This window comes from Dama dama, chromosome 23 (genome assembly GCF_033118175.1).
Source record: "Dama dama isolate Ldn47 chromosome 23, ASM3311817v1, whole genome shotgun sequence".
Lineage (NCBI taxonomy): Eukaryota > Metazoa > Chordata > Mammalia > Artiodactyla > Cervidae > Dama > Dama dama.
In genome coordinates this window covers 33,006,274-33,020,460 of record NC_083703.1, presented here as the reverse complement: position 1 = coordinate 33,020,460, position 14,187 = coordinate 33,006,274, and the positions used below count along the sequence as shown (strand labels likewise).

General features: G+C 36.1%; 1 protein-coding gene across 2 annotated transcripts in view; it reads right to left on the bottom strand.

Moving 5' to 3' along the window:
• Positions 1-14,187, bottom strand: part of MRC1 (mannose receptor C-type 1) — a 107,295-nt gene that overhangs the window by 50,182 nt on the left and 42,926 nt on the right. For both annotated transcript variants that reach the window (XM_061126316.1, XM_061126314.1), the window contains exons 8-11: positions 11,364-11,521; positions 8,663-8,773; positions 2,859-2,974; positions 801-949 (exon numbers count right to left, since the gene is read on the bottom strand). In XM_061126316.1, the coding sequence (XP_060982299.1) occupies positions 801-949; positions 2,859-2,974; positions 8,663-8,773; positions 11,364-11,521 (534 nt within the window). The remainder of the gene's footprint in view (positions 1-800; positions 950-2,858; positions 2,975-8,662; positions 8,774-11,363; positions 11,522-14,187) is intronic.

Genomic DNA, 14,187 nt, shown 5'->3' with positions numbered 1-14,187 from the left:
TCCTATAAGTATAAAACTAAATCCAAGTCATATACATAAGTCCCCTACATACAAACAAATTCCATTCTGAGAGTGCATTTGTTAAGTCCCATTTGTTTCTAAGTCCAATAAAGTTAGTCTAGGAACCCAACTAACATAGATGGCTATATAGTACTGTACTATAATAGATTTATAATACTTTTCACACAAATAATACATAAAAAACAAAAATAAAGAAAACAATTTTAATATTACAGTACAGTACCTTGAACAGTACAATAGTACAACGGCCGCATCCAGCGGCACATTCACATCTTTGAAAGTTCACCACTTGTGGATTTGTATGTAGGGGACTCATCAAAAAGAGCTAATGAGGTGGCCCATTCAAGATACTGAAATAATACATTCCACACAAGCTCTCAGTCTTGTTCTACCACTGAAGCACAGTCATATTTCTATTTGCAGTCACATTGAAAGTTTTATATCCCTTGAGGACAGTTTTAAGTTCTCAGAAATAAGTGAACCAATGGTCACCATGGAATCTTTCTGACCATTAAGGATTTCATCACTATTTCATAAATACTTCAAATAGAGTGGCACCAAATAACCTAGTAGTTTTCTCTTCCTTTTTATCTTAGACCACTGCACACTGATGGGAACATTTTTAAAAGAAAAAAGAGAGGGAAATAAAAAATAATACAATTTTAATAGTACAATAAATTTACAGAAGTCTGTTTGGAAAGGTACATGAAGGAATCACAGGTTTGGCCAAATGGATATGTGGGGTGAATGGAAACCTGAAACGGAAGCCCTGCACATACCTGGCATATCTGAATTCCAGTGTGTGAACTGAACGCCTTCCTCGACGGTCCACTGAAAGGTGCCTTTTTGTTGTACATCAGAAAGTCCTATCCAAAAATATCTTTCAGGCCTCAATCCAACCAAACTAGTCAGAAAGGCTTGTTCATATCTTAAAAAAAAATTTAACTAAATTTTAGGAAAAAAGTGAATTTTTCTAATTATCCACATGAAAAAACACCTCAGTTGTATGCCTGTGCGATCTTTTAGTTGGCAAATCAAACCTATTATGTCCTATTTTCTTGTCATTTAAATTATGCAAATTTTTGCTAAGGAAATATGATCTTATGAAGGAAAAGTATCATACGGCTGATAGGATAAAATCATTCAAATGTACCCAAACTATTTCTCTTCAGTCCCTCTACTTATCCTGTTGCCTTTTAAAATACAATGTTTAAAAATCAGTTCACTTTCCAAATACTTCAGATGCTCTACACAATTCTTGGCGAAGTGGAGAGGCTGCAACATTATTAAAGATAATACAATCAGAAAATCTGTGTCGAATTTTCCCTCAATTTCATTCCCATTTCTCAGCTCTGAAACAACAGAGAATATTATCAAGAAATATAGAAAACAAGAGATTCAATCTCTAGAAAGAACTGGGAGCAGAATCACAAGCTCCAACATTTTTTCTCCCTCTGGATCTCATCTTTATATTTGGCATCATCTGGTAATAATACACTGTGGTTAGTAAGGCAAACAAAATTTGTCTTAATTGATAAATGACAGTGACGCAGCAGCATACGCAAAAAGGTCTCTCTTTGGAGCAAAAGAAAAGTGATGTTCAAAATTTCCAGGAACAAGGGAGTTGTAGATGGCTCTAGCAAGGGCAGAGCGGAAATGGAGAGAAAACCACAATAACAGAACATTGGTTTGACCCTAGTCTGAATAATTTGATTCCCTAAACTGAACAAACCAAAAAAAAAAAAAAATTAAAAATAAGAAACTCAATTTTTCTTAAATGCTTAAAGACCAAATTGAACCACAGAGTTAGTGAGTTCCTGAACACAAATATCACAGAAAACACACACACACACAAAGCAAACCTAAAATAGAAAATCTAGGGACATCTATGCTCCAGTAGACTCAAAGACCAACAAGATAGACCAGAAAATGCTCCCAAGGTACTTAAAATTGTGTAGCTTACTTCCAGGTCATAAGATAAAAAAGTATCTATGTTCTGATTTTCAGAGGTGAGCAATGTATCAGACATTTAATTATACATGAAGAAAGAATGTTGAAATATAAGTTTTTTTATAAAGACTATACGAATTCTATGAATTCTATGACGTCTTTTATTTTATCAAAGAATTTTAGTATCAATAGCATCTTCTAGATTTTATTGGGCCTGCTTTGAAAGGCCAATAAATATAACTTACTGTATTAAAATTCAATCATTTTTACCAGTTTACTCCAAATCAAATGGACAATTCAGAAAATTAAATTTCTTTTAAGTTTCTTGAAAAAAGTAAGAGAAAAATAAATACTGAAATCTCAAAGAAGGACAGAACGCTAGAAGTTAAAAGTTACATAAAATTCTCTATGTCCACATCATTTTCTGGACCTTTTCGTCTAGTAAGCCTAGAAAATCTCTCTGCTTTTTCCCCGCCACCCCCCGCCCCCGCCACTGGGCTGCCAAGGGAAGTTCCCATCTACCTTTTTCTATGTTGGAGGTGGTAGTAAAAATAGAATGTTTGATTTCTCGAGATGATAATATTTCCTTACTTTCTCTGCTTTAAAAACTTTGAGTTCTACTACATTAAAAAAGTTAGATCTATAAACAACATTTACTGGAGTATTAGCAAACTGTTCTTGTTTTATGGTACTAAAAGTAGCAAAATATTTTTTACTGTTTGCAATGAAGAATCCAAATAAAAATATGATTTTTACTGCTTCTATATTTACAAACCGTACTTCAAGATTCAGTGTAATTTACTCAGAAATTTAGAGCATATTGATATACTCTTCTAAAAAGTTTCATTATTTGATATATATATTTTTTAAATAGAAGAGTTGCATACCTGTCTTCAACAGTTGTTAGGTAAGCCTTCTCACTTACACAGGTTTGGTTTGCTTCTGTAAATGTTGAAAGTGTGTGTCCAATCAAATAGCAGTAGAATCCATGCCTTTTCCAGCCCTATTAATATTATCAAGCAGAATATCATGCGTATTTATTACATAATATTATTTTAATAATTTCTATATCTTGAAACACAAATTGATAAACAATAGAAGCATGTAAATAACACAAATATCAGTAACTTGATATGCAATGAAAACAATTCCTGTGAATAAAGAAAACAGGAGTGCACTGTTCCTCATTTGACAAATTATGATACAAAATGGGGATGAGGGGAGTCAGTCTTTCCATTCTGATGCAATTTTCAACAAAAACGATTTGTGAAATGTTTACCAGAGAAACTGAACGAAATGGCTAAGTTCTCAGTTTTAGAATAGGTAGCCACAGGAACTAATTTGCAGAATAACAAGCCTAGTCACCTAGTGAAGACAGCAGTAGATGCTAAGTACAAAGCTGTGCCATCTGGTCAAAGCTTAGTACTTATCAAACTCCTGGCATCATAATTTGACATGTTCCTCTCCCACAATTCAAACACATAGAAATGCTAAATAAAAACACAGCAATAAATGGAAGATCCATACTGGAATTTGAGAGAAAGAAGGAGAAATCTTCAGGTTCAAAAATAAGTACTAGAAGACGAAAAAGTTGGAATAGAACATGTACAAGCTGAGATTGTAGTTGCCCAGTCATATTTCAGACCAAGATTAAGGTCCTCAAGTTTACGGATTAGGGTTTTAATGTTTATACAGATTAGGATATTGGGCCATCAGCACACCCGAGGCAGGGAGAGAGAACTGATTGTTGCTGTTTAGTCACTAAGTTATGTCTGATTCTTCTCTGATCCTGTGGGCTGTAGCCCGCCAGGCTCCTCTGTCCATGGGATTTCCCAGGCAAGAATACTGGAATGAGTTGCCATTTCCTTCTCTGGGGGATCCTCCCAACCTAGGGATTAAACCCACATCTCCTGCATTGGCAGGCGGGTTTCTTCCCATGAGCCATCAGGGAAGCCCATAGAACTTAAGTCCTTGTGTAAAGATGATACCCACTCATGGTAGCCCCTCTGTGAAAGGAGAGCAAGAAAACACCACCCACAAAAACAGGAAATTAAGAGATCCTTGTCATTTGCTTGGGGATTTGGATGCAGGAAGAAAAAAATTCTTCTGCTGAAAACAAGTACCAAGTCTGTGCCACAGCTGGATGCCAGCCCCAACTTTACACTATCCACACTGTATGAGACTCCATACTCAAAACATGAAAAATAAAATACACAAAAGAAGAATCTTGCAGGTGCTTTGAGAATTAAAATGCAAAATCACACAACAGAAATATTTCCACAACCCAGGTCATGTTGACATTTGAGGGTAGGAGGAGATGGGACGGTGAACTAATTCACAACCAAAAATTATAAACCATGTAAGAAAAATGTCTCCTTTAAGGAAGGGTCAACAGTTTAACATAATAAAACCAAGTGGAAAAGAAGCATGTTATGGTAATTTAGTTGACAAAGGAAGAAACATAATCAATGAGGAAAGATCAAAATACTATGAACAAAGAAAAACAGGATTTGATTACACAAAAAAACAGAATTTCTAGAAAAGAAAAATATGAAGTTAAAAACTCAATGGACAGATAAAGCATAGAAAATGTGGTTTCAGAAAGATTAGTAAGCTGACTGAATGTAGAAGAGAGATGAGACTATGAGAAGATGTTTAAAATAATATTGATAGAAAATATAGAAGATAAGAGGGCTTCCCCAATGGTTCAGCATTAAGGAATATGCCGGCAGTGCCAGAGACGCAGGAAACAGGACTGAAGCAACTGAGCATGCATAAATGGTGAATGATGTTGAAAAGAATCCTGAAAAAAGTTTGAGAAGCATTGAATAGAATGAATGACTGGTAACTTTCAAGAAAGGAAAGATACAAATCCTCAAAATGAAGAGATACTCCACACCAAATGGAACCAATAAAGCAAATCCAAATCCAAGACAATGAAAAAAAATCTTAAAATCAATCAGAGAGAAAATACACATTATCCACTTTTTTTAAATAAAAAAAGAAGAAGAAGAATTAGTTTAACAGGAAATCCAATGGCACAAATAAAGGTCAGGAGAAAGTGAAATAATATATAGAGAGCTATCAGAAAACAGCTGTCAATCTAGAATTCTACAGTGACTTACCTAAATTACTATGCAGAGGGAAAACGAATTCAAGACATTTTCAAACAAAGACAGAGAGTTTTCCACTCCCAAATCCCAGCAAAAAGAACTTCTGAAAGTTTAACTTTAGCAAGAAAGTAAAGTCAAGAGGAGTAAGTGAGCTAAAAGTCTACACCGAGCAAAATAGTCAATAAATGTCAGTAAATGCAGATCTAACTGCCTGGACAAATAGCAAAGATAACTAATTGGAAGTGGAAAGCTAAAGAATGGAATAGTAACAAGATCTGTAGTTTAGTTAACAATATTGTATCCATGCCAACCACCTGTTGTGATCATGTACTCTGGTTAGATATGACGCTATCATTGGCAGAAGTCAAGTGGATGATAGAGGGGACGTCTCGGTACTCTTTTTTTTTAACTTCTCATGAGTCTAACATTATTTCAAATTTTAAAAAACTCTGAATCATTAGTGGAATAATAACATTCATTTTATTCAGGAAGCAGAGAAAGAAACTGGTTAACTTCAAGACAAGAATGCATGTTAAAAATATAAGATTAACCATTCTGAAAAAAAAGGAGTAAAAATGTAGAATTTCCAAAAGGGGGCTTCCCTGGTGGCTCAGATGGTAAAGAATCTGCCTGTAACGTGTGAGACCTGGATTTGATCCCTGGGTCAGGAAGAGCCCCTGGAGAAGGGAATGGCTACCCACGCTAGTACCCTTCCCTGGAGAATTCCATGGACAGAGGAGCCTGGCAAGCTACAGTCCATGGAGTCTTAAAGAGTCTGACACAACTGAGGAACTTTCACTTTTTTCAGAGGAGGAAAAGGGGGAAAATATATTCAATAGAACCAATGTGAACCAATGATATGCACAAAAAGAGAAAAAAAGAAAGAAAGCAGAAAGGTAAACAAAATAAAGCACATAATAATATGGTAGGAACAAATTCAAATAGATTGGTATGCAAAACAAATATAAGCTCATGTCTTCACCAGTTAAAAGCCAGAGTTCCTCAAATTAGATTAAAATGAAAATGCAGATATTCATTTACAAGACCCATTCTTAAACTACAGTTACATAGAATAATTAAAAGCAATCAGTTGGAAAACAGGATTCTGGGGAAACACAAAACAAAAGATAGCTTCTATGGCAATATTAATATTATTTAAAATTGACTTTATGACAAAAATCATTAGTATGAATGAAGAAAATAACTACATAATAAAGAACTGATTCACCAGAAAGATATAAATACATAGCAAAGTATATAAGATAAAACTTGATAGAATCACAATGAGAATATTATGTCAAGCAGACAAAATATTAGTAATACAGAATATCTGGATAATATAATTGCTAAGTTTTATCAGTGCTCATTCAGTCATGTCTGACTGTTTGAGATCCCATGGTCTGTAGCCTGCCAGTCTCCTCTGTCCATGGAATTTTCCAGGCAAGAATACTGGAGTGGGTTGCTATTTTCTACCCCAGGGGATCATCCCAAGTTTTATCTAGTCACCGTTATATAGATCCCTGAACCCCCAGATCAAAGATCACTGTGTTCAAGCACAGATAGAATACTTAGAAAAACTGATTATGAACTAGATAATGAAGAAAATCTCAACAACTAACAGCAAAAACTTTATATGAGCACAATGCAGTGGAATGAAAATTAATAGTACCTCCAATTATTTAGAAACTAAAACACAAAACTCCCGTTACTGCCACCAAAACTTCCACCACCATGAAAACACACACACACACACCCCAGTTCACAGGTCAAAGAATCTTAATGGAAACAAAACATATTTAGAATTGAATCATAAAGAAATTTCACATAATACATGGTGTCTGGTCCATGGTTTCAATTCCACCTCTTACTTCTCATAAGCATTTAAAAAAACATTCACTTTAACATCACATCCATTCATTCCACTATCTAAAGCTCATGGTGGTATGTTTTATAATTTTGGATTTCAAACTCATCTGTGGGATTCTCAGTCAGCCTGGAGAAGAGGTCTTCAAAAGAGGATTTACAGGTGCATCTATCAGACATCCAGGAATATTAGCAACTCAGGACCACTTCAGTTAATTTCTTAAATCAAGGTTTCCCACAGAGATAGCAATGAACTGCAAACTGAATCCCAGATCTTGACCACAGAAACTCTGTAGTTCTGAACTCTCAAAAATACTCCTAAAACACCAAGTACCCAGGCTCAGACAAAAAAAAAAAAAACCTCTCTGTTCTTTTGTCAGCAAGTGGATTTTTTTCCTACTCTTCCCAATGATTTGAGGAAACCACTGCCTAAAGCATGTGTGTTTAAAAACTTGCCAAATTAATATCTCTAAGTCTTTGCTTCCTCTCCTGTCTAATTAGAAATGTAATATTTATCTTTTAGGGCTTCCCTGGTGGCTCAGTGGTAAAGAATCCACCTGCCAATGCAGGAGAGTTGGGTTTAATCCCTGAGTCAGGAAGATCCCCTGGAGAAGGGAATGGCAACCCACTCCAGTATTCTTGCCTGGAGAAGGCCATGGACAGAGGAGTCTGGCAGACTACAGTCAATGGTATCACAGAGTCAGACACGACTGGGATACTTTCACTTCACTTCACTTCAGTAAAATTTAAGGATTGGTTTATTAATTACAGAATGTTACAATAATAGGCAATCTCCTGTATACGCACATGATTAAGCAAAGAATATATAAGTGTACTGGTAGTTAAACCAGCAGTGAAAGTGTAAGAACTTAGCAGAAGACTTGGGTTCTTAACTTCCCTCTGTGTGACTTGAAAAAGTTATCACTTCTCTGGCTGAAATTTCCAGAATGCAAAATTTAAATGGGGGGTTTCAATTGTCACTAAGATACTTTTTCTATCTCTCACAGTCTGTGATTTTCTGTGTCTGCTCTATTTTTCTTTATGGTTTAATGGTATAGTACTCAATTATGTTTCATGAATTCTGGTGTTTGTTATAGGATGATTTGACCATAACGTGACACTCTTGGACAGAAAATCAGTTGCTACTTTATTTTTATCCAAGAGAAGTGAGAAAGGAAAAAAGAGGAAGATGGGCAACTCAGCAATCAAACAGGAAAATGATAACCATACACCCTGTATTTTTGTAGCTTCTTTGCGTTTTCAGAAACTATTTCACAGAAATAATCTACTTTAACCTCAAAGAAAAATAAGACTTGTGAGGAGATACTACTAACCACAGTGCAGATGAAATTAAAACACAATAGGATTGCATGGCTTGACTTGCTTTAGCTGAATTACTACTAGCTACTACCAGCTGGAATGTAGACTTTCTGCCTTCGAGATCCTCAGAGATTTACAGAGATGAATCCCCACCAAAAACAAGGTCACCAGAAATATTAAAAATGGAAAAAATGACTAAGGATCATTTGCTGTCTACAACTTAAGGTTATCCACTAGAAATGTCCTTGACAATCCACTGGGTCAAAGATTAGCAATATCTTGAAGCTGAAGCATTTGGCTACTATGACAATTAAGTACTTTCACAGACAAAAATAAGCTAAGTCTATCACATCAAATTTGCTGATCTGAAATCATGGGGTGCGTTCTATACTCACTTTCCGGCAGCCTGCTTCCACTTCCACTACTCCTGGAGTTTGGGCTTGTGATTTCATCTTACAGATGTAACCAAGAAGCCGTTCGCATGCCCGATCTGCCCAGTACCCATCCTGCAGAAAGCAAGGGGGGGAAAAAGTCTTAATGATTATCAGTTGTTTGACCTTGATGCTATTTTCTTATAATTGTGCCTCTGAAAAGGGAAACAAAGATTCGAGATTATTAAGAGAAAAAGGCATCTATGAAGAGGAAAGGTAAGTGGATATTTTACTAGGAAACTGCAAATTTGACTTCGGCTACAAAGATATAGCCAAATCAAGATTGCTGGGAGAAATATCAATAACCTCAAGTATGCAGATGACACCGCCCTTATAGCAGAAAGCAAAGAAGAACTAAAGAGCCTTTTGATGAAAGAGGAGAGTGAAAAAGTTGGCTTAAAACTCAACATTCAGAAAACTAAGGTCATGGCATTTCGTCCCATCACTTCATGGCAAATAGATGGGGAAACAACGGAAACAGTGACATACTTTACTTTTTTGGGCTCCAAAATCACTGCAGATGGTGACTGAAGCCGTGAAATTAAAAGACAATTACTTCTTGGAAGAAAAGTTATGACCAACCTAGACAGCATATTAAAAAGCAGAGATACTACTTTGCCAACAAAGGTCTGTCTAGTCAAGCTATGGTTTTTCCAGTGGTCATGTATGGATGTGAGAGTTGGACTATAAAGAAAGCTGAGTGCCAAAGAATTGATGCTTTTGAACTGTGGTGTTGGAGAAGACTCTTGCGAGTCCCTCAGACAGCAGGGAGATCCAACCAGTCAATCTTAAAGGGAATCAGTCCTGAGTATTCATTGGAAGGACTGATGCTGAAGCTGAAACTCTAATACTTTGGCCACCTGATGTGAAGAACTGACACATTTGAAAAGACCCTCATGCTGGGAAAGATTGAAGGCAGGAGGAGAAAGGGATGACAGAGGATGAGATGGTTGGATGGCATCACTGACTCAATGGACATGAGTTTGAGTAAACTCTGGGAGTTGGTGATGGACAGGGAGGCCTGGCACGCTGCAGTCCCTGGGGTCGAAAAGAGTCGGACACAACTGAGCATTTGAACTGAACTGACAAAGATGGAGAAAGAAACTGTAGCCACAGTTTGTTTTTATATCTTCACTGTCAGGTCACAATGGAGAAAGAACTAGAGAGAAATTAAAAATGCTCATAAGCCCTTAAGTGATGGTTCAGCAGAAGGTTTGCACAAAGCCTCCTCATCCATCCCTACCAGCAACTGTTTTCAAGTTAAGTGAGTTAGTTTGTTTATTGATTGATTGATTGATTGATTGATTGCCAAACCATTCAGTATGCAGGATCTTATTTCCCTGACCAGGGATTGAACCCAAGCTCCCTTGCAGTGAAAACCTGGAGTCTTAACTGCTGGGCCACCAGGGAAGTCCCACTGAGTACACATAAAGCTATGCAAAAAGAACACTCCCATGCAACACACCCAACCTGAAAACAGTATCCTTCTCTCCCTTCTTCCTATTTCTATTGATGAGGGTCCTCATGTGAAATTAAGGTGGCATCTTTCATTCTGCTTCAAATTCTACCTTTTCCACCTTCCCTAGAGATTTCACATTAAATGAGTGCTCGTCTCCTCCCCTCAACTACTAAACATCTTGAAAAGTGTTTTCTGTACTCTTTGACTTAATCCTCACATCTCACTCAGTCTCAGCCACTACAATCTGGTACTCAGCTCTTCAGCCAGCATAATATTTACAAACTGCAGATTTGGTTTGGCTGCTCCTAGACTAATGCATGTTTTCTCATTGCCAGTACTTTTCCTACCCACCTCTCCACCTCTCACTCTATGCTTTCAGCCATACTGTCTTTTGACTTCTCCACAAGAACAAAGCTCTCTGGTTTCCTCTTCCCAAGACACTCTTCTGCCTATTCTTTCAATAATTAATACATAGTCTTTCCTTAAGCTTTCAATTTTTCACTGTGAAACCAACCACAATGACAAAAACTGTAGCTAATACTTATTGAGCAGCAAGTTTGGGCCAGGGACAGTGCACATTATATGCATTAACCCATTTAATCTTTACACCCACCATGTGAGCTGGGTACAATTATACTCATTTTACAAACAAGGAAATGTTTTGCATTAAAACCCAGCCTCTTAACCACCACATTCATTGTCTATTAACAAAAAATAACTTGATGATATACTTCGTAGGTAAACTGCCTGATTTCCAACATGGAAGCCATTGTTTCATATTTGACACTTCTGTGTAACCTAAAATAACAAAAGTAGCTCTCCAAGCACAGACTTGAGGTTGTAGGACTCAGGGTAGATCTAACCAGGTCTACATCCACTCGGAGCAACCAGTTGAAAGTAGAACCAAAGTTTTGAAAATTGTTTAACCAAGCCATATAATCATATGGCACAATTTAGAACCAAACACAAACAATATGAGCATTCGTATTGGTTAATTTCATCTTTGAAACAACAGTTTATCTGCTGCTTTTCTGGTCTTCTTGAAAATGACTTGGCCAAGAGACTCAAGAGACTGAATCTGAATTCTAGTTCAACTTTGATCTATGTCAATTCATTAGGATAGAAACAATGGAAACAATGACAATGGGGCAAAAGGAAAATTTTCCTGTGGCTTTTGCTAGATATCAGTAATTAAAAATGTCTTACTTTGCCTTTCATCACTGCACAGTCTTCTTGCCTGTTGTTTTCATGACTTGGTTCTCCACGAAGCCATTTGGTAAAAGTTACAGGGGTGCCATCACTCCATTCAAAGTACATTTGAATCTTGATGTCGTTTAAGCCAATCCATAACTCATCACTTGGCTCTAAACAGGAAGAAAAGCACAGAAGCAATTTACACAAAGTCTTCTTTCCAAAGATCAAAAGGTTATCAGGAAAGGAAGGCCCCTTCTTTATCAACAACTCCCTTGATATTACAACTATCATAATACACCATCCACTTGCACGTTAAATGGATCTACCTCTATACCCTGAGATGTCAATGACATTTTGTGTTGTCAGTTTTAGTTTGAAATGTGTAATGTATTCTTCACATTGTGAAGGTGACTGTACTCTTTTTTTCTGTGCTACTGCAGATTTAATCTCCTGGGAGTTGTTAAAATGAAACTGAAGTAGATCTATCATTGCCCTCTATTTTGTGAAATTGTTTTCTTGTTATAAATAATTTACTATACCAATCAAACTCATGGTGCTGGAAATATGTAGTTTATTTACACATAAATCTATTTGACTACTATTAAATCTTAGTGTAATGAAGGTTTTAAAATAAAAACTTTAAAAACCACTTCTATTTTACTAACAAGGTTGTTATCAAGAAAATTCTAGGTGTGTCTGTTAAAGTTGAATCACGGTAATAGAAGTTAAAATGATCCATACAGTGAGAAGATACATCAACTGAATAAATGGACTCTCTTGGCATTTAGCACTTATTAGTCTATAAATATAAACGAATCCATCATCATTGTCACCACAAAATACCAGAAAAACCCAAACAAACAAAAGTTAAAATAAAAAACTACCAGGTATAGATATAAAAGGTAATCATTCTGTTCTGAAAAGCATTATTGACTTTATCAGTAGTTGTAATTTGAAAAGTTCTACATAGCATAAGCATAAACGGGATAAAATTGAAGGCCTGCAATCTCACAGCTAAAATCATACACATTTCCACATTTTTAAAAATTGGAGGCATACACAATTCAACATGTTTAAGTTACCTCCCTGGAATTCCATCATGGATGCTTGATATGCTCTTTAAACAGTTAAATAAAATTATTTGTCAACAGATTGTAAAGATGTTGCATTAATAGTAGAAAATGAGAAATATGCCACATCTTATAGGAATTTCCCTAAATGGTACAGTCTCTTCCTCCTAAAAGCTGTCACTCAACTTTGCTTTTGGAGAAGTCCCTGGCTGGCCTAGTGCCAGCCCCAGCAGATGTTTCCAGCAGCATGAAGCATGAATGGCTTTGCCAGGATGATCCCTTTTCCTTTCACTTAATTTGGCAGATCATGATCTGTGAGCAGCAAATATAGGCTCCAAAATGACCTCATGTAACTCCTCAAGGTTTTTAGGTTCAAGATCAATGAAAACCTAAACTCTCAAGTCCCACAATTATAACAGAGTGATAAGAGGGTCCAATAAACATTTTTCTTACTAAACTGTTCTCCCATCTAGCTTTTGTAGTTCATATGCACAAACTTGATCCTATAAAAATATATAAGATGTGAGCATAAAGTTGTTAGACAAAGCTGTTTGTAAATATGTTAAGTAAGCTGTCTTAGGTAATGGAGTCAAAATTTATATGTGTTAGGTTCCAACTTATCCACTGTATTTCCATGATTAACATGAAAGATATTGTCTCAACTAGCTAAAAAAGGTTTTCTAGGCTTTTGACTCAGAAACAATTTTTTTTCAGAGGGTAAGGAGGGAATTTTTAACTAAAGTGTAGCTGGAAAGTTTGACATTTTAGGAAAAGAAACACTAATTTTAACTTTATTACTTATTTTTTATTAATATTATTTGCATGGTTTAAGGAAATAAATCTTTATCAATAAATAAAAAGGGAAGGTTTCTCCAGTGAAAATTTACTAATTCTCTAGCTGAGTTTAAAAGCAACCTTCCTCATCCAAATTCAAAATAACTACAGCAACAAATATATAAGGTTCTCCTTTATAATAGACCGTATTATATAAAGGAGAGAAAATTTGCACATTAGCCCTACAGCCTCTTAAACTGTTTTCCACTGATTCACTTGAAAAGTTTATCACCTACTATAAGCATCATGCCATCTACGTCATGATATTATTCAGATATCTTGGTTTTGATTACATTATTATTGTGTAGTCTAGGTGTTCCAGGATAGGTAAACATAGAGTAATCAAGAAATTTATGAGTTAGCAGAATGTCATCATCATTCTATTAAATTCAGTGAGGTGAGCAGAGGAGGAAGGATTCCATTCAGCCAAGCACTAACAGCAGCAGTGTTGGGGATCTTTTGTATTTGTCTGAGACTAATTTTTCTCATCCATTTGTTCATTGTTTTTTTCTTCTCCCCTACCCCCACTCCTATCGATTTTCATACAGTAAGTGTCAGGAAACATTCCCAGCATCACCATCATCCATTTCCTCTTGTTTTGCTCTCTGGAAATGAACAGGTCCAGCTACTCAGCAATCTCACCAGTGGAAGAAGAAAATGATCATCCTTTAATCAGCAAGTACCACTGAGTGCCCATCATTATTATATCCTTCCTCACCCTCCTCCTCTTCAGGATAAGCATTACCAACTCCTTTATCCACTTTTCAATTGTTTCTGATATAGCCAGTTTTTGAAAACTTTACAGTATGTTAGTTTTCTACATTTTCTCTGTATCTCTTAGATTATACTCCTAAAGGGGATATATGAACTACTTCAAAAGGTTTAGGCCACTATCTAACCACTCCAATCAAACATCTTCTTGATTTTTCTGC